The 22,150-nt window shown below is 36.3% G+C and overlaps 1 protein-coding gene across 1 annotated transcript in view; it reads left to right on the forward strand.

Annotated features, from left to right (window-relative positions):
- PHLDB2 (pleckstrin homology like domain family B member 2) overlaps positions 1-22,150 on the forward strand; it is a 107,776-nt gene that overhangs the window by 80,491 nt on the left and 5,135 nt on the right. Inside the window, exons 12-17 of the mRNA XM_015595005.2 lie at positions 374-514; positions 1,677-1,776; positions 9,000-9,207; positions 11,694-11,706; positions 19,051-19,197; positions 21,009-21,228. Of these exons, the coding sequence (XP_015450491.1) occupies positions 374-514; positions 1,677-1,776; positions 9,000-9,207; positions 11,694-11,706; positions 19,051-19,197; positions 21,009-21,228 (829 nt within the window). The remainder of the gene's footprint in view (positions 1-373; positions 515-1,676; positions 1,777-8,999; positions 9,208-11,693; positions 11,707-19,050; positions 19,198-21,008; positions 21,229-22,150) is intronic.

The following is a 22,150-nucleotide window of genomic DNA, read 5'->3' on the forward strand; positions in this document are numbered from 1 at the left end:
GAACTGTCCAGACAGACAAGGGGAGAAAATGCTTACTTGCTTTGTCCACTGGCTGTTCCGCCATCCACATGGCGACCATCATAATAATTTGTAAGTTGTCCTGAGGCCCCAAGGCAGCAGGCACTACTATGAGAGTGAAAGGTGGATTTTTTTGTTTGTTTGTTTCTAGGATCAGTAGTAAATTCTCTTAGTGTCTGTGTATCTTACCAAATGCTAGCCCAAGCCTGTGAACACAAGTATAAGGTGAATTATTTTAATTCTGTTAAAATTCCCAAACTTCTTTGTAAATACTTCTTAATTACTTCTTAATTACTTCAGTGACCAGTTTCAATTAGTCAAGTTTTGCTATTCTGCTTTACATTTGCATTTAAAGCACTTTAGAAGTCTGGAAGAAAGGAAAAAACAGCATAAAGAAGGCCTCTATCTGAGTGACACTTTGCCTCGAAAGAAAACCACACCTTCCACATCCCCACATTTCAGCAGTGCTACCATGGGGAGAAGCACCGCCCCAAAGGTAGGACATGGGAAAACCATGGGCTTCGCATTCAGGGAGTCTTCTTGTCCTTATGTTGACTGATGTCCAAAGGTCCTTAAAGAAAAGGCTAAATAATAAACCATTAAATTTGCTTGGTGAGCGGATGTTATAACTAAATTGCATATTCTGTCTTATTCAGAGGACATTTTGAATTGTCCTCTGGGACCTAGGTGGTCCAGGGTATTTTCTATCACCACCGCACAAGCAGTAGGTGGCGTTCACTTACATGACAGACTCCCGTGGCTGCATCCCAGATTTGCAAATTGGAGAATATAAGCTCTGATTTTCAGGAGTGATAGCAACAAATATTTATTGAGTCATGTCAGAGCCTGAGACTGGGCTAAGCGCTTTATGTGGGTTGTCTTATTTTAAAATCCATCAACACTATTCAGTAGAGGAACTAATTGTTAGCCCTATTGTACATATGGATAAACTGAGGTATAAAGAAGCTAACTGACCAGCCCAGGTGTCTTCAGCTGTTCAACAGTGAAGCTGGAATACGAACCCACGTGGTCCGACACCTAAACCCTAATTCACGTTCTGCCAACATGCCTGATGTGTCATTGCAGGAAGAGGAGGAGAGGCAAATGAGGAGTTTCTGAGTGGGGCAGGCATTTGGGCCCTTCCTTTGTTTTAATCTGTTTTATAATCTTGTGTTCCAAGAATGTCTTACATAAGAGATTTTGCTATTAAAGAGAGTGATAAATTGCTGGAGTAGTTTGTAGGTTTCTCCAGTTTTCAGCCTACTGGATAACTGGGGATAGATGGAAACTGGTATACCTGTTACAGGGTAGATCTCTGTCCTGGTGCATGATGTGCATGCGTTCTTGCCCCTGCATCTGCCCTCTCTGCTCCTTGTGCATGAAGAGCTCTAAGTTTTTCTCTCAGGTGGTTTTGGACACTGTTTCCCCATTTTTTGGAGTTGCTGCCACTGGAAGAATTGCTGTGATGTGGAAACTTCCATGGAGCTCCTTGGGAGGAATGGTGACTGGCTTTTACCATTGAGCATCCACAAACTGGACAAAAGACCTCTTCGCCTTCTGCGCTTAGATAGGAGTTACAGAAACAGGGAAATGGTCATGTCCCAAAGGACTGTTTTGGCCTGTACTTTGCCTGAAGTTTTTCCTCCTGGTTCTCACAGGCTCACTTGCCCCTGGGACAAAGCAACAGCTGTGGCAGCGTGCTCCCTCACTCACTGGCAACGATGACCAAAGACTCAGAGTCTCGGAGGATGCTCAGAGGTATGTACCTTTTAAATCAAGTATCATGTATTTTGTTAAGCATTGTAAGTCCCCAGAGAGAGGGAGGGAGAGCAACAATGAGGATCATTAAAGAGGAGATCAAGCAAAGTCCTCAGTTCTACTCTTCATGTGTCCCCTTTGAGGAGAGATACGTATATCCTTATTGTTGTACTAAGGTAACTTTTCCTGTATATGTATGTGTCTGGTATGTTTTAAATATTGTACTTCATAAATTCAATAGACTTCTCAAACCAGAAAGGGCCCTAGAGAATTACTATCCTTCCCATTTAATAGGTAGAAAGAAAAGAGAGCCTGCCGAGATCCAGAGAGATCACTAAGCACTTAACTATGTCGCCTACCTGATTTGTGACTGAACCACTGTGTTGAACCATGTGCTAAAGACTCACTGAGCTGACACATAAATAGAGCGCTAGTGGCCCAGGACAGAATTCTTTTAGGCTTTTTAATGTGGTTTGAGCTTTTATGCTATGTGGTTATTAGGTTTCAGGTAGACTTTGATTCTCAACAAGTTTTATTTCTTTGTAAAAATGCATTGCATTTATAATGGAGTTCCCAAATAGTCTTTGTGGGGCTACAATAAATTGCTATAATGCAGTTCCAGGGGTGAGCTTCTCAATGAGAAGATTAGATTTACTGTGTTAATAGAGTCATTTAGGTCAACAACTTACATTGACCCTCAGTTTTGAGCAGGCATGGTACTAGAGACCAAGAATGCCAATGAATGACATGATCCTTGCCCTTGAAATACTTATAGTCTAGTGAGGAAGAAAGGCCCATAGCAGATGATTTCAATAAAATGTGGTAAATGCAGTGATGGAAGTATGCCAGCATGAAAATTTGGATGCTGATAGACGAATGCATTTGGCCCTTAAATGCATTTATGCATTGTGTGTTTGAAGCCTTTTCTTCCAAGCTGGCTGTGATTCAATTCTGACTGCTCAACCTCTCTAGCAGTGGTACCAGGGGGATGAAGTTTTCTATCAGAAAAAAAAAGAAAAGTTATTATATAGACATTTTAGTGTATATACACATATGTATGTATGTATATGTAATGTATATATGTATGTGTATAAGTTGTGTGTGTGTATATATATATCACTTGAATGAGGTTTCTGAATCATTACTAGAAGTGATTTAAGAGTTAATAGAGGCTATAATAGTCAAAAGAGAGGTTCATAATATATGATAGGTTTATAATGTTAACATTTAAATCAAATACATTTGATTGAACTTCTCTTATTTTCTTTATTTTAATTTCTTAATAAGCTAAAAATATTTCTGATGATTTATAAATAATAAACATATATGAGTATATTTTGGCTGTCATTTATTACGTTCATTTGAGGGTCAAGTCTATGTTCTAGTGCAGCATTTTTCTGTGATATTTATAGACTTCTTTTTAAATGAATTTTCCCACTGGCTGAAGGCATCAAAGCTTGGATTGGCCCCAACACTGTACTTTATGTTGAAAGTATTTTCTTAAAACAGACAGTAAGAAAAACTAGACCTTTATACTAAGTGAATGGATTTATAAAAATCAAGAGTGTTAACATTATCATGTAAGAAAATTCTTGTGAGAGTATGGTATAACTGAAGGAATGTTTGATCTCAATATTGCTAATCTCTGTTTTCCCCTCACATAATGGGAATCCACATGCTGGATTCATACAGGAAAACTGAACCAATTCCCTGAGGTCACATTAGGGACGGACCCTCTGAAAAATATGTTCTCTTTGACCTTTTTGCCCTGGTTCTTCACTGGCAGGTCTTTTGTACACTCTGGAAGATGGCAGCTTTAGTCTTGTCCTACTGCAGCTCTAAAATGGTGTTCCTTAAAGAGTTTGTGGTGCTGATGAGGCGGCTTCTGAGGAAATAGAGAACCATCATATGCGTTGATCCAAGCAGCGGGTATGATGTGTCTTGTGAGGCCCACCTGCCTCCCTTGGCTCCTCCACCCAGAGGAAGAGGGGCCAAGGACTGCAGTGGTTAGAGCCATAGCTGATCGTAAAACTGGCAGGATTTTCTGCTAAGCCCATACTGGTGGCCCACAATGACCAGAAGGGATGAATCACAATTTCATTTAGAATTGTTTCACTAGCACTTGTTGGCTTCGTTAAAATAGCAAACACAAGTAAAATGCCATGCTTTTGGAAAAGTTGGATATAGCTCATTTAATAGATCTTATCATTTTTCTTGACTTTAACACAATTAACTTAAATGAACTATTTTTTTGCTGCTTATTCATAATGGATGCATCAAGGACCATGGTGTAAGTATAAGCCTTCCTTCAACCAGCACCATTTAAATAGAACTGACCATGGGAATCATGCAAACGAAGATCTCTGAGAGCAGAGTTTAAAGCAGAGAGCACAGGAACTTGGCTCTTAGAGTTGTAATGGTTATTGGCTTTTGTACAAATTGTGAACTATTGCTTTGGAAGCTTTAGCATGAATGAAATTTTTATCCTTTTGTCTTCTGTTCAATGCAGGAAAGTCCAAGAAAGGTATGACAATCTTCTTTGTGTGGTGTTTTGTTTCTACCAAATAGTGAAAAGTCATTGTCAAGTCATCTTTAAGAAATGATCAGATTTAAAATTATACAATGGTGAATTTTTAGTGTAATGCATATTTCTTTTACACAATAGAGAAAAATTATTGCACATTTGCTAGAAACACAATGCTGGGTGCAGCTGCTGTTCATTCAGAGGCAGCTGCATGACCCTCTTTGTTTTGTTTTGTTTTGTTTTGTTTTTTATGACAAGGTCAGACCATGCAGGAAACATGAGTGCTTTGGAAACATTGTTTTGTAAGACTTAGGATCTAGATTAGATAAAGAAAAGAGTGGGCCTTGTGATGTGTGTAGGATAAGTATAAAACATGAGGTTGCTCCTTTATAAAGGCCAGGTATAAATAGAGCAGGCTATGTTGTAGGAGTATGGAAAGATTTAAGGGGCTCCTACTTAATCACTTTATTTGAGCCTATATTATAAGAAAGATTTAGTGGAGAATGAAGGACAGTTTAAATGACTGGCTCGAATAAAATGCTTATTACTGTGGCTAGCTGGTAGAGATGTAGGATGTTAGAGGATTGACTTGTTATAAAGTTTGATGGACGCCGCTTCAAATAATTGAATGGCATTTTACAAACCTTAGCTCTTCAAAACTATTTGTCGCTGTCTGCTTGAAAAAAAGAATTGTTTGATAGATATAATGTTGTTTTTGTTCTCCCTGTTTTCTGGTTGACCGATATGTGTGAAAGGTATTTTTTTTTTCTGTAACAATTTCTTTTTTTTGCCTAAGTGTATGCATGTGTCATAAACTTATTGTTTTGTTAACGTCTTGAGTTCTTCCCTATAAACTCAAATTTAATCTAAAAATGTGAACATTTCACTTGTCAATCTGGTATTGTTACTAACGCCGTCAGTGATTGCATGTTGGAAGAGTTGTATATTTTCTCTGTTCCCTTGTCATCCTTTCTGATCTTGTATCTTTTTTCCCATTCTCTATCATTCTCTTCCTGACTTGTCCCGTATCTTCATCTTCTCGCTGTGGACTGTGGTTAGGAAGAATGAATTTCTCAGCAGGTGAGCTATGAAAGGCTAAGTTACCAAAAATACTAATTGATTTTATCCTCTTAAACCCAAGTTATAATTTTAAGTCATCTCATTTTCTATATTGAGGCCTAGATAATAAGTTTAAAGTACATAACACACATTTAAAAAACATTGGCAAGACTATATATTCCACAGTGGTTAACTCACAAAGGACTTTACAGGTCCAATTAGCCAGAATTCACAGAGACTGGCATTAAAAATAATAATAAGTGGGCCTTGCACATGCAAATTATTGGCTCTCCCATGGTGGTGAAGAGAGTTGAGTTGGTTTGAGTTACCTGAATATGCTATACTTAGCAATCAGCCTCAGATAGTATCAAGTCTCACTTTATAAACCTTATAAAATACCCCTTTACACAACTATTTTTGTCTTGATAGAAAGGATTTAGAGCATTTACAAGACCCTTTCTACTTTTTGGTTGCTGTCCCACTGCTGAATGTTATTCTTGCTACATAACTTAAAAACAAAACACGTAGACTCAGAAGTTGGTAAAGTCTCTTTTTTCCTAATCCACTTAAGTTGCCTCACCTCAAACAGTAAATGCACTCTACTTTCTTACTGAGCCACTAATTTAGTTTCAGTTTATAGATAAGAAACTGTATTCATTAAATGACTTCCTTTCATGACATCCACACACTAATAAATAAATGGGGATTCTGTGATGAATGGGACATGCGTGTGCCCTCCCTGATAAAGAACGCCTATTGAAGTGCTGCTTCACTGCACCAGCACTTCCCCTTGGGCCTCCTACCAGGGTACCCTCCTTGGTCTCCTCCTCTCCTGGGGTGTTTCCTCTACTGAAAGTACTTATACCTGTGGATGACCAGGCCAGAGCCTGAATCCAAAACCAGCTCTTTGGACTCACAGCGGTACAATCCCAGGGTCACAACCTTATTTGTAATTGCAGGGCTAACTCGTTTCATCAGAATTGTTCAGGAGGGATGAAGCTAGGCCAGGTGACATTTGAGTTCTTCGTGATCGGTGAAGTGTTGCCTGTGGGGAGAGAGGAGCCTCTCCATGAGGTTGATTTTTCCACTGACATTGATCCACAAAAAACAAAAATCCTGTATGGGGAAATATATGCTTATTAGCAGCAGGCTTTTTCATTTAAGTTGTCATGAAAATGTAAGGCTTATTTTACCACCAGAATGATGGAAGATTCTCTGAGACATAGAGCCAAACCTCAACAAAATAGTGAGGTAATCTGGGGAATTTATGTGCACAATCCTTAGCACAGTACACCTTGTCACACAACTGTCCCTTGTGCCTACATCTGAAAATTCTGAATCATTTTAATTTACTGTCTACCTTACATGAAAGTGGCAAGATCTTTCTCTTATTCTGTGGTACTTTCAAAAAAAGAAATCCAGGAAGATCTGAGGAGCAGGTGTTTTAGGAAGAAATATACTTACCCTCTTTTCTGTTTTCTTCAAGAAAATGTTAGTTGCATCATAGGGATTAACTTTTCCTCATCATGAAAAACTGAAGGGGAAGTGGGGGTTGTGGCCCATGTCATTGCCAAGGACATAATTCTTGTATGTTTTAAATTACATGACTGTTTTTTAGGGATTTGTTTTTTATACTCAAAGAAATCTCTTTCACGTAGTTGATGTCGATGTGGAAGTATTCTTTGCCAACTAGTCTTTTTTGAATCCTAAAGAAAGGTACATGTATGACCTTTTCAAATAATTTCTGATTTTTTTGTCCCATTCTTTTCATAATGAATAATTGGAAACTATTTAAAAGGAGCAATTAGTAATTCCAAAGATTCAAATATCAAAGTTAAATATTTGAGTAATGAATTGTTTTGCCTTTATACGTGTGTGTGTGTGTGTGTGTGTGTGTGTGTGTGTATGTGTAAGCATATGCTCCATGTTTATGGCTCCATTGGCTTTATTTATGCTTTATGCATTAATTGTTACAATTAATGACATTCTATCTAAATTCCAATTGTGTTCATTTATATTTTGCATCTTCCCTTAGCTAAGTGATATGTAGCTTTTACATATATATGTCTAGGTATTGGTGTTTACAACATCTAATTACAGTTTGTATTGAGGAAATGTGTTTTCTCAGAAATACCTTAATTTGAACTAACATATTTTCACTTAATTACCTAAAAGTGCTCCAAATACTAATGGCATGAAAATTCCTCATATAACTAAAATCACTTCACAGTAACTTTGGTGTATGACGCATTGTTAAAGTATTATGGATGTGGCTTCTGTTTTTAAATGGAAATGTTTAATCAACAGCAGAGGAAGCTGTCTGGAATCACTTGCCTTCTCTCACCCTCTTGCCTGCATTTTGGCCATTTCTTTACTAATTAAAAGCCTGTTGAAAGGTAGTCAGAGCACAAGAATAGAGGCGAAATGTAAATGGTCCAATTGTAAACTCTTAATAGGCCTGATAGTAAATTTACTCAGGGAGAAAGAGATTGCAAACCACGGTACTAGCTAGAGCAACATCTTTTTAGTGATTTGAGGAATTTGCTTATCAGTATGATCCCTGTTTCATGAGTATATCATACATAGAAAATTAAAAAAGAAAGAATAATTCAATCTATGATGCCCGAAATCAGCTACCGGAGAGAAAGCCATAGCAATAACACAGAGCAGAGCCATGACCTAATGTGCAGCTGGCCAAGTACCAGGGTAAGGAAAACACCTCTTATTAATGGTGCCAAATGATACAGTTCTCACTTTGTCATATGGTCATTCTCACCAGCTAGCGGAAGGCTGACGGCGAAGGTGGATAAAAAGAGAGCTATGTGTAATAGATCTTTGAACAATGATGTTTTGTTGTAACATTGATGAGATGCTATAGAAACTTAATTCTTTATATCAATTAGTGTTCTTATGCATTGGTGTTCTTATGCATCATTTCACCACAGTTCCAAGAATCTATCAATGATATTAAGTGAGGACTTACTGTATATACAGTAATTAGGAGAAGTACAACCATCGAAAGAATTGTTGACTCTAAATGTTTTAAATAAGTTATTGGCGAACAAGGGAAATTGAAAAAAAAATGAGAAAAATGTGCCGTTTGGCTCTTAACCAGATTAAAAATATTAGTGATGATGAGTTAGAGACAAGTTTCTCAAATCCTACACCTAGGTGATCCACGTGCTCTTTTATGACTAGATCAAGTATCTCTTAAATTTGAATATCATGGAAGAGGGGACTGCCCTAAGATGCTAGTATTACTTATTAGTAGGAGTCATCTTGCCATCACCTGAACCCAGCCATTTTTAGAGGAATCAGGGCCTTTAATTATGTTTCTGTTTTAGTTTTCTTGTCTTCCTGTGTGTGCTGATGTATTATTCTCAATTGTGCAGAGATGTGGGAATGGCATAGGAAAGTGTCAAGTGATCTGCTAACAAAAAGAGATCACTCACAAGACCACTTCTTTGAAACTCTTGCTTGCACTGAGCATGATGCTGTTTCTTTGATCTTTTTGGCTTCAAAACAAATTAGACGAAGGGCCAAGTTTTATAGGCAGATGTTTTGGGTTGCTGTTTTGAGTCTTATAAGATCTAAGACTGAAAAATGAGGCATACTAACATATTTATGGCTCTTTCATTAGGGTATAATCACCAACAGATGAGTGAAGGACAAAGGCAGAAATCTTCTGAATTTTACAACCGCACAGCATCTGAATCAAATGTCTACTTGAACAGTTTCCACTACCCAGATCACAGTTACAAGGACCAGGCCTTTGATACTTTGAGCCTAGACAGCTCTGATAGTATGGAGACCAGCATCTCTGCTTGCTCACCTGACAATATCTCCAGGTAAGATTTATTTGTAGGTAAGGTTTCGGGTTTGGAGAAGTACCTGCTGATTTCCAAAAGTAAAGACATCAATTTGGGGTAATGTATATGGATAAGCCCAAATTTCTGAGATATAAAGGATCTCTAATGCAGAAAAAGGTTGCATGTTATGGTGGCCTTTAAAGGTAATTTCTTTGTATCCTGTGTGACTTAGCCAGTCAGACATCATATAATCCATTTTTCTCATTTATTTTTTTACATTGGAGTTCACGTGTATACTGTGCTTAAAATTAATTTGCTTCATTAGGACTGCTTTTGATTAAATAAAGAAAATTTTCCAATGATAGAATAAGAACTTCGAAGTTTCCTTACCCTTTTGTCTCATTAAAAGGGAGGCTTTAGCTGTTCTGCATATTAAAGTTTTTGTAAGGATTTAACCATTCATATTTGTGTTCTTCATACTTTAAGGCAAGCAAAGGTGGTTTTATGGAATCATGGCTAAAGGCACATCTAAAATATAAATCTAGTCATTATATTCCTTCTCTTCAAAAGCTTTGATGATGCCCTATTACCATTTGATTAAAGTCAGACCCTGAGCCTGAGCGTGGCGTTCTAGATCCAGCCCAACTTCCCATTCATTCTCTCTCTTCCTCATACATCTCACAGAGCTTCTTATTAATTGACAGGGGAATGCATTCTCAGATCTCTGTGCCTTTGATCATATTGGTCCTAGCCCGGGAATCACATAGTTTGTTCATTCAATCATTTATAGGCTCCTTCATTCCACAAACACTTAAAAATTCTGTACAGTTAGCAGCAGGCTGGAGTTGGCTCATACTGGCTGGCAAGTGCCAAATGAGCACATCTCCTCCTAACTCTATAATCACCTACGTCCTGTTGGTAGTTTGAAACTGGCCAGGGTGGTAGTAATTACTCTACATAAATCAGCATTTGCTAAATATCGTTTTTTTTGTTTTTCTCCAGAGAGCTGGTTTACCAGCCCACTACTGTCTGCAGTCACTTTATCCTTTCATTTGTTTATTCACTCAACCTGTACTTACCGAGCACTGATAGTATCTGGCATTGCAAAATGTCTATACCATCCCACTCTCCCCCTTCCATCTGAGCCTGGAGAAATTCTCCTCAACCTTCAAGCTCAAACTTAAGTTGGAAACACATGAAAATTCATGCTTTTAGGGCATTTTTCTTCTATGTTTCCATGTACTTGAATATCACTTATCACAGTATAACTTTTCATCTTTAATAGGTGAATTCTTCAGTGTCAAAGAGGGTGTCTAATTATCTTTTGGTTTCTACACCCAGCAGAGATCTTGGCATATAATAGATATTCAATAAGTGTTGGTTGAATAAACACCTCAAGATATAAGAAAATTGACATAGTTTTAATTTTGATATTTTTCTGTGTTTGATCTGTTCCAATTGGCTAAGGACCATTATGATTTCACCCCAGGAACTATCCAATATTCAATAAATGTTAACTGAGCACATGTGTGTCTCAAATGAAAATGTCTAATTGGATAATTGCCATCAAACAAACTTCCTTGTATTAAATGAAGTCACAGGCTGGGCACAATAATACTTGTGCTCCTTGGTCTTGACCTGACAACTGATTGTGCTGCTTGAAGCAGATCTTAGAATTCTCATGGTCCTGATTTGCTGGTCTGTGAAATGGAGGGATTGTTTCTTGACTACAAGGGGATGACGGATTTTAAAAACATTTTAATGGAAAATTACCATCATGTAAATATAATTTCTTTCTTTACAAAGGTTTGAATAATTTGCTCTCCCCCTAAAAACAATGAGTGACAGTGACTGAGAGAAAGTAATATCAGCAAGGTATGCTTTGAATTAGTTAATATTTCATAAACGAAAAGAATAGGAGACACCTAAACCAGACGGTATAGCCAGGAAATTTGAGGGGCCGGGGAAAAGAAGAAAAGGATATATGCTACATTCTGTGGTACATAGAATACAGTGTATTTTAATTGTGGCATTAATGGGTGAAATATTAATAATACTGGATATATATCAGAGAAAGAAAAGAGTTCTTTGGAAAAAACTTGAAAGCAACCATGAGAATTGTATTACTGCTTGTCACATGAGGACAACCTAAATTTAAGGAGGAAATTATGTAAAAATAAAGAATAAAGATTTTTTTTGCTACCATTATTATTTAATATTAGAAGGGGTAATATTTCACTTTATTCAATATTAGAAGATGCAGTATCTCACTTTTAAAAAAAATGTAATATGATTATTTGGGGGAAGACACGTGAGTGTGTGGAATGGTTGGGCGTCAAACCATCTCTTGCCCTGAAAGTGTTTTGGTAATGCCTGCTGCCCTGAGGAGGTTGTCTGAGCCAGGCCACTGAGTGCCGGGAGCTGACCTCCTCAGGACAGAAAGCCAGGAACTCTGAGTAATTATTCATAAATGACTACTATCTGGTATAAACTGACCAACTCAATGCGATAATTTTGAATAACAGGACACAAACAAAAGTGAGCAACTCAGCAGCTATTCTATAATGATGATAGGGAGCTTAGAAGTTAACATTAAAAGAGAGACCATGAAATACAGCAGTTTAGTTTCCCAGTGTAGTAATCTCAGAGGGACTTCCCACATTTCTTTGGCACTTTTTACTTAGTTATTATATTGGAAACATCAGACTACTTCCCCTCTTCCCTAATAATTTTGAACTCATTATAACAATATTTCTATGGTAAACTCTTGATAGCTTAACCTTTTTTTTCTTTCTATTTTTGACCCACCTTTAGTAAATGAATACACTCTAAGGGTTTTCCTATCTCGGTGTTTTTCTTCCTCCATTTTCCACTCCCAACCTCTCCTTCCCCTCCAGAAGTTAGCATTGAACATGCATCCCTCCAAATCATCACTGTCCACACCTCATCTCTCATATTAAATGATGCGACAGGGAGTACAGGAAATTACCTAAAAAGGGAACCACTTCAGTTATACTAACCAAGCATTAGAAGTTCAAATCTGAACACAAACCCAGTGACCAGCAAAACCTTAATTTATATTTATTTGCTCACTCAGTGGCTTTTTCTTGGAATTGTTTCCAAGAGTAGAAAATGAGAATGGTTCCACCGAACATGCCACATTAAGAAAACAGTATTATTGCAGAGTGATCATTCCTAGTGGGTATTTATGTGCAGCTATGATCATTTTCCATAGTTACTTCACACAGAACTGACCCAGTGATGCTAGCAGTTGTGAATAACCAATCACCACAGTCAGAAATTACTAACAGTATTTATTTCGTTGAGCTGTCAGATCCTCTGAATGTCAAAAAGTTGAAGCCAAAGTCGAAGATGCCTGCAGAAGTTTTAGTATAAAAGAGAGGCAAAAAGAGGCGTTTCTCTTTTGTGCTACCATCCACCTTTAAAAAAAAATTCATTCTATCCTAAGATAAGCTTGTACCTATTATTATGATGGAAAATAGTATGGCAAACATCAGGAAAGTGGGTGATAAGAAAATAATATTTGGAATGTATATTATGACAGCACATTCTTAATGGGAACTTGGTGAAGCTAGGTAGAAAGAGAAATAAAGGACTAAAATTTTCCTTTTTATGATTTAAAAATATTATGTATTAAAATACCTTGAAATTATACATATTTTAAAGAGGTAATTCCATGCTGAAATTCTTGTGACATAAACTTAGTCTTGTGGTGTATTATGTCACAAAAAGCCATTTGTAGAATTATAGAATTATTCAAAGCTGTGGATACATTTGCCCTTTACTTTCTGTTGAGATATCATTTTTGTGTCCACCAGAAAATTACTTGAGTCAGACAATGTTTTTGCTTTTTCAGCATCAGAACTTATACTATAAACAAAGATAAAGCTAAGAAAACAAGTCTTGGGTCTTAGAAGATGGTAACTGATAGATAATTCTTCATAAAAATCTCTATCCTGCTAAAATTACTGAATTGGCTTACAGAATGTAGTGTTCTGAATATCACCTACAATGATACATTATTTTTACTATTGCTATTATTAACTTACTAAGTCCTGATCTTGTGCTCATATTTTGAGAAAATGTTGGGGAAGTTGATCACTTATGATAGCTTAAATAGCACTATGTGTGTGGAGGGAGAAATAAGACTGGATATGGAGTTGAGAGCAATCCATGGCTGAATATGGTTTTGAAAGATATTTTAAGCAGAATTTCAAATGCATCCAATCCCTTCATTTTAGGCAAAACTTTATATTCTGCTTGAGGTTCAGGCTATAAAAAAATGAACAAAAAGCATTTATTTGAAGAAAAAGGGTTACGACCTGGGCAGCACAGATTCACGCAGTAACCTAAATTGTGCTGGGAAGAGAACAAAGAAAAGCAGGTTTTACAAGTGTGGTTCCCATTTTGGTCCTCTATGCAAATGAAGTATTCTGGCTAGGTTAACAGGGATTGGTTAGTTCCAATATGCGAATAAGGGAGTCAGAAACTACAAGGAGGAAGTAGAGTCTATGAGTCTATATATGTACATGCGGCAATTATTTCAGCATTTTTATGGCTCACCCTTGAGCTGAGTTTAGCAACAGGCTAGCAACTTAATAGCAGCTCTGAGAACTGAGGCAGAAGATATGCATAGGCCCCACTTCCTCAATGACCGTCTGACTCTAAGTGACTCTCTTAGTAATGCTTATACCACTTTATTTTCTCCATTATCAATAGTCAACACCCACTGTATGCATCTTATTCTGGGGAGTGCTCTCAGAAAAGATGCAGAAAACCACATCATTTTAGAGGGGGCAGCCAACTGTCAAAAGGATATATGTCAGACCATGTGAAAAATGGTTGAGGAGGAAGTATTAGAGAAGAGAGGACATATGTTTTTCTAATTCTCAAGGAGCTACTAAATAAAGATTAGATATTTTATAAGACATAATTATTTTCTTTAGCTGGAAAAATACTGGAGATTCATGGAAAATAAATATTCTGCAACACTAACTTTTTATTTAGTGGCAATATTGGTGCACTGAAGGCAGTCTTGGAAAAGTGTTTTATGTCTTTATGCAAAATTTCGTTTTGCTCCATGTTTTGATTTTTTCTTTTTTTATTTCTTGTATGACAATTTCTTGTTTGCTTTTCTTTCTTCCTTTTTCTGTTTTTGCCTTTGCCTCTAATTCGTACAAGGAAATTCAAATTTTGCTAAAAGATAATGTTATTCAGTAATGAAAACCTCAAACCTGCTATTTAGATTCCTTTATCCTGATGTAAGTTTTGCTTTCCTTTATGAATATGGTTTTTACCAAAGTTGGTCAGATACAAAAGAAATCTTCAATTGATAAAATTGCAGAATGTTACTAAGCAGAGAAAGTTGGCAAAACAAGCCATTTTTTTATAGCAGTCACTTACGAGATCATAAATTTGTGCCTACCGTATGAAAAAAGTAAGGAGTTGGAACAATGGAAGGAAGTATTACTCTCGTAATGTGGATGGGCTTGAGAAAACAAGGATGAGTGTCATGTGCTACAGATAATGCATTTAAAAGCTTATCTGCAATGACTTAAGACTCTCTCTATCCAGAGAAGGTGCTAAAATAAAAGACATTTCATTTGTTGACATTTTCACATGCCATGGTATTGATAAGCCTAGACTTTTCCCTAAATTCCTGTTTTAGTTGCATTTACTTTTGACTTCAGGTGCAATTCTGACCTCAGAAAAAGTATCAAGTCATGGCAACATATATCATAGAGCAGCAAAAGTTTTGCTGAATAAAAGTAGCTTAAATGTCAAAGAAATATGAAAACCAATAGCAAAAGTGTGGCTATAGAGAACAAGTAAGTGTTAATGGATAAAAATTAATTTCTTTTAAACAAAATAACCAAAGTAGCTTTTAGAGTATATAAAATATATTAAATAGATGACTTTAGGTGCCTAATGCTATTAAGTCATGAAATGGTAAATGTTAACATGTACTTTCCATCAAATGTTTTTAGAAAATTCAGTTCATTTGGAGCTAAAATTAAAGCATTTATGGGAACATTGCCAAATAAATAGAGTGAGTATAATTAGCAGAAATGCCATTAGAAATATTATAAAATAAATACAGAACACCCTGAAAATTCTAAAAAATGAACAGAAATATTTAAATATGGATAAATGTTTGAAAACTTGCCCCCAAAATGTGTCCAAATTACAAATGTACGAAAAACCATGGACTGAAAATATTTGTTTTTAACCAAGTTATTTGCAAACAATTCATCTGGATAGGAATCATGTGGCTTCAGAGTCATACTTAGGCCAGTGAATGGAAGATGTAGGAAGATAGCTTTTGATTCAACATAAGAATAAACTTTCTAAAAATGCTCTTGAGAATATGAAGGAATACATACAGTGAGTTTCCTGTAACTAACAATGTTCAGGCACAATCCTGATAAAAATGGGAATGTGGTAGGAAGAGCAAAGGGACAAATGGGGTTTAGACTGTTAGTGAGTGTTTGTTTTTTTAACTGGCAAATTTTTAAGACCTGAGAGTTAGTGAAACTCAGATTATTTCCAAATTAATTGAAGACATATGACATATATATGTGATGTCACAGACCACACTACAGAATATAGACATAAGTTTGTGCTATTTTATGGCCTGCGTGTTTGTCTTATGCTTTCTTTCTTAGGTAAGCTGATGAAATTTTCCCTTTTTCATTCATAAAGTTGGATCTTCTCAATAAAGGGGAATGAGAATTCCTGCACAAAAATGAAAGATTTTTTAAAAATTTCTTGCTGACTGAAGAGAACAGAACTTACCCTTTCGTGCCTCCCACAACAGCTCATGGAAATAAGCCATGTTTTCCTCTTTCTCAGGAAAAACACCTAGCTAATAATTGGCTTCACTTGAAGTGCAGCCTAATAAGCTTCTAAGAATCCATCATTCCTAAGACTACCTCACTCTTTGATAGATGCATTTTGTAATGGGGCTGGCAATACTGATTTTTCTTTTCTATAGACTTAAAAAGCTTTTAGAGCAGTTTTAGTTTCACAGCAAAATGAAAGGAAGGTACAGAGATTTCCCACATAGCCCCTGCTCCCACACATGCGTAGCTCTCCCCCATTATCAGCATCCCCCACCAGAGTGGTACATTTGTTACAATTAATGAACCTACACTGACACATCATTATCACCCAAAGTCCATAGTTTTCAAGGTTCACTGTGGATATTGTACATTCTATGGATTTGAACAAATGTATAATAACATGTATACATCGTTATAATATTGTGCAGTATATTTTTTGTTGCCCTAAAAATTCTCTGTGTTCCATCATTTCATTCATCCCTCCCTCCCTCTAACCCTTCAAACCACTGGCAGTCACTGATCTTTTTATCGGCTCCATAGTTTATCTTTTCCAGAATGTTATACAGTTGAAGCCATACAGTATGTAGCCTTCAGGTTGGCTTATTTCACTTCGTCATATGTATTTAAATTTCCTTAGTATCTTTTCATGGCTTAATAGCTCATTTCTTTTTAATGCCAAATAATGTTCCACTGTCTGGAAGTAGCACAGTATATTTGTTCACTGACCTACTGAAGACATCCTGGTTGCTTCCAAGTTTCAGCAAATATGAAAAAGTAGCTATAAACATTTGTGTTCACAGTACTAATTTTAAGATAACCCGTACGCATCACGTTACTGTTACAGTTGTTGATCTCTTCAAAAGAACTCTTAATTTATTTAAAAATGATAAAAAAAAATTCGGCCTTATGTTTGAAACATCCTAGGTTTGAGTAGATCCAAAATATAATTTTGGAAGATTATATTAATAATTACCTTATTCTTCTTATATGAATTTTATATGAATTCATTTTTATGTGACTAACAAATTTGAATCCCTACAATGTGTCAGACTCTATGCTATGGGGGAAAGAGATACAAAAGTCTCTCAGTCCTCAAGAGAGTGTAGAAAAACAGATATGTAAATGACTATACAAATGTACATACATAAGCGTCTTTGATTCTCCATGGCTGGAACATCAGAGTAAAGTTTTGACTTGAGCCATGATCCCTCTTTTCCAAAATAGTCAAATAAAATATAAGCAAGTGGAAAAAAGAAAATTTTGTTTAGAGTTAAACATTTCCAAATTCTTCTCTTTCTCTCTTAGTTATTTTAACTGTTCGTAAAGCTTTCACTTCATCTGTTTTTTTCTTTACTTGTTTATGTGATGTTTTTCTCAAAATGCATTTCTTTTCAAATTCTTGAATCCCTTTATGCAGTTACCTCATTGATATGGTGGATGGGTATTATTGATAAAACTGGCCACCACCCTTCCATTGCACCTATAAGAGGAATCATTTTTTAAATAGGCATCATCACTTAAGAAATAAAATGTCCACGTATATAAAGGCACAACAGAAAAGCAGCTGTTGGCACACATTCCCAAACTAAATAAAGTGACTTCAAACCTTAGGTGTCATCTACATGGAATTTTGATGATAGTCTTCTTGGTCTGGCATCTCTGAACAATTAAGCTAATGGGAAGGCCTCCCGCAGGCCATAATTTTTAGACTTGGCAAGAAGTATTTTGAGAATACACTTTGTAAAATTTGGTTTTGGTTTATCTATTTATGAGTAAAGCACTTTACTTTGACATTATTTTGCTTACCCACATTTTGTCTCCTACACTGAGATAAGTCAATATCACCTACAATTTTCAGAGTCGAGTTGACTTGCCTCTTCAGACCACTGATCCTCTTAGGTAACACCTTTTAAATTGTATTAGATTATGTCATACACCTTCAAGGAACGTGTGTGTGTGTGTGTGTGTGTGTGTGTGTGTGTGTGTGTGTGTGTGTGTGTGTTTGAAGAGACATCAGTCTGAAACAATATGGGATAAAATGCAAACACGAACTCTTAATGAATCCAATGAAGAGTATAAGTGGGTTTTCTTGCAACTTTTCTTCATGTTTGAAATCACGATGGACATGATGCTAAATGAAATAAACCAGACACAGAAAGACGAATGTTACATGATCTCATTTATAAGTGAAATCTAACAGATTAAGTAAGGCTCAAAAATATACGAGTTAGATGATTTCTAAGATGCTTTACTGCACTGCAATTTTTTCATAATTTAAAAACTATATAATGTTGACATAGACCAAAATGAATGTTTTGTATTATATTTTGTATTATATTTTCCCTTCGATGGCCACTTCATTTGCCTGCCAAGGAACAAGGAAGAATGTCATACCTTTATATATTCTCTCTTTCTTGCCAACTTGCATTAACTACACTATTGTAACATTAAAAATCCCATATTATTGTGACTGTATTTCAAGCCAGAGTCTGACCTTCCTTAGGAATCCCCCCAAAATGCCTTTGCATCCTGCCCTAAAGGGCACCTCCTTTCCTCTTCTAACTTCCCCATGTGCTTCCTCTGCAACCTTTGGACAGGAAGTCACAGAGAAACAACAGGAATTGGAAGGACCCATGCATGACCTTCAGTCAGAAGGCAGCAATTGAAAGGAAGGCTAAATCTCATGATTAGGGTTGACTGACAGTTTGTGAGACTTTTTATTAAAAATGGGAAAGTTGTGGTCATCATTATGAAATGAGTGAATGCAGTCTCAAGCTGGATTTTCACTTAATAATTCAAGTGTTAATTAAATTTAGAGGTTGCATTTCTACAATGGATGATTTTGAAAGCTATATGAGAGGTAATGATTACGGGTGTTTCAAAGTCTAAGTTACATATTGTTAAGGGACTAGGTTATAAACCAAAATTGTCTAGTGAGAATTTCCTTTTTTGCTATTAACTGGAATCGTTCAAATATAACCAGTATATCTTAAAATTTGTTCTGCCTAATGATATTTAGGAACGGGAAATGGAAGCCAAAAAACGAGCTCTGGAAGAAGAAAAACGACGCCGAGAACTCCTGGAAAAACGATTGCAGGAAGAAACTAGCCAGAGGCAAAAGTTAATTGAAAAAGAAGTAAAAATAAGGGAGAAACAAAGGGCACAGGTTGGTAGGTCGATCTGAATAGATAAGAGCATGTTGCCCCCTAGTGGGCGCTCTGTAGAGGATGGTGATGCTGTGTCAGGATGCCTTCTGCTGCCCCGGCGCATTTGCTCTGGACACGATGTGCATTATTAGTGGCGGCGGGGAGCTTATTGGAGACCTACTAACCAAATGACACTTTTCTCTCTTCACACATGGAAAATTTTGACGGAAAAGGCACTTTTTCTTCTACCCATTGTTTAGAGTATATTTAAAAGAATGATTTTGTTTGTTTATTTGAGTGGCTTTGAAAAATGCAGCTAGATTTGCTACTGAAAACAACTACAACACCCAAACTAAAACCCTTGGTTGAGGACTAGAAGAGGTCCTATTAAACCATCTTTTATAAGCAAACACTCCGAACAGAATAATTTTACCTGCTTTTTCTTGGTGGTGGCGTTAGTGTTTTGGGTTTTTTTTTTCCTAACTACTGTATTGTCACATGTGTTCCCTTTGCTACACCAGTCCACACATATGTGCACAAGGTTACCGAACTCAAGCAAAACTCAGGAAGACCACCCATTTTGTTTAATTTCATCTTGCTTATCATAAAGTTTTAATCTGTTCTTATTGCTAAAGCTAAAACATAATGTATGTTTTCTGAGAAACTAAAATAAAGCTGTGTTAAGTACCATGTAATTTAAATTTCAAATCAATTTTACCAAGGTTTACTAGACTTAAAGGCGAAAGGTACCATTTCTCTTGTTTGTTGTAGTTGCTGGCAGTTTGATAGCACAGCAGCAAGAAACTGTCTTTAAGGCTTTGAAGTATCACTAAGTCTGTGACATCTGTCCACAGTCAAAGTATCAGAGAATCAAAGGCAAAATACTGAAGATAAACTACAAAGGAAAACTTGTTCATTTTGTTTCATTATGCCAAATCTCTGCCAAATTTTGATTCACAGTGAAGATCATTCATGCTTGTTTAGTGTCTGAAACCAAACCAAAAAGCGCAATTCTTTTTTAATCCTAATTATAAGTTTTGCCTCCAAGTATATGATTAGGTCATTTCCTGCAGGGCAAAGGGGTGGGGTAATTTAACAGTATAAAATAAAACATCATTTTAGAAATATTACCCATAGTGATCTGTGCTTCCTAGATTAAACTTCTACTTCAGCCATAGTAAAATAAAAGACATCTATGTCCATCTCTTTGGTTCTGGACAGCTCATTGGGTACAGCTTTGATTCTGTTTCTTACCATATTTTAGCTTCACTTTGCAAAACATAAATCTCTGCCTTCCATTTCTATTAGAAAGTATATGGAAGCCTATGTGTATAGGTTTGGGGGATCTTGTTGGGATTGTACTTACTAAAAAATTGTTCATTAATCATGCCATGTCTGAGGATATTTAAAAAGAACTGTTCTGAAGTTGTGGCCAGGAGAACTCCTGGAACCTTTATGGTTAGAGGAGACTTCCTCTATAGGAAGCAGTCCAAATAACGTCATACCCAATTTCATTGTGTTCTTAAGTATTAAGGACCTTTTTTTGAAAGCTAAGATAAATGACATTTTTCCACTTTCTCATCTGCCCATTTCAGGGAATAGAATTTACTGGCTTGAGTTTATCCACTCCCCACCCCACCCCCTATTGTAGCATCCTTCTTAAAATACTACCAACTTTTTAGATTCAAAATGATGATGTTTATCTTAAGTTCTCATAGTCACACAGGCATTTTAGCACTTAGGATCTTCATTTTATTTCCACATCTTAACATCTGTGACCTAAAATGAAACAAGTAATTCACTATAGATGCGATGTGTTTACTTTTCCCAGGCTCGACCTTTGACACGCTATCTGCCTGTTCGGAAGGAAGACTTTGATTTGCGGAGCCACGTGGAGACTGCTGGCCACAATATTGATACCTGTTATCACGTATCAATCACAGAGAAGACCTGCCGAGGATACCTCATCAAAATGGGTGGAAAAATTAAAACTTGGAAAAAACGTTGGTTTGTTTTTGATCGGAACAAGCGCACATTCTCTTACTATGCAGGTGGGTGATAAAAAAAAAATCCAAGTGATACAGTCAAATCAGGAATATACCCGCTGTTAAAGAGCAAAGGCAGTAAAATTCAGTATAAATAGGTAGATTGGTAAGTAATAGAATTAATGACAATATTAACTGTAAATATGTATTATTTTATAATCAGATTATATGGTCCACATGATATGAATTTCCTCTTAGAAATAAAAAAATTATCTTATTTAAAAAGAATTAGTCTATTTTAGTTCTGAAATAAGCTCAAGCCCAAATAAATATTAAATGGAATTTATTTTTTTGACAAAAATATTGTCTTTTAAACTATGATGCCAGAAAAAAGAAAAAAGATTTCTATTTATTCATGGTCACATGCCCTATTTAAATCACACACAGTTAGGCAGCGTTAGCCGACAGTCATTCGTAGTTAGTTTATAAACTGTAGTTAGTCTATAAACTGTAATGATCTTTTAAGCCCAGAGAGTAAAACTTATCAGTGAACTAGTGAATAAGTAAGTATTTATTAAGTGAAATATTTTTGGATGCCTAAATGATGGATTATGAGAAACATGCCCTACCCAACCTTCTGTAGATACAGGGAATATTGGCATACTTATCAAGAAGCCTATTTACTCTTGACCACACGTCCATTATCACCACAAGTATACCCTTGCTCTCTTTTCAGCTGCTGAAAAGAATTGTATTATACCAGAAGTTATGAAGAGACCCTGTTTTGGGGTGACTGCATCAGCATTTATGAGCATTGTTAGGAATTGTTAAAAAGTGTATCAGTGCGATAAATAAAAAAATAACAGTCCAGTCATTTAATCTATAGTGTGAGGTCCGGATGTGTTTATGAAGGGACGTGTGAGAAACTAAGAAGCACATGCAGAAAGGAATCACTGGCTATGGAGCCCCAGATTTGGAGTGAGGAAAG

The sequence above is a fragment of the Pteropus alecto genome, unplaced genomic scaffold (genome assembly GCF_000325575.1).
Source record: "Pteropus alecto unplaced genomic scaffold, ASM32557v1 scaffold270, whole genome shotgun sequence".
NCBI lineage: Eukaryota > Metazoa > Chordata > Mammalia > Chiroptera > Pteropodidae > Pteropus > Pteropus alecto.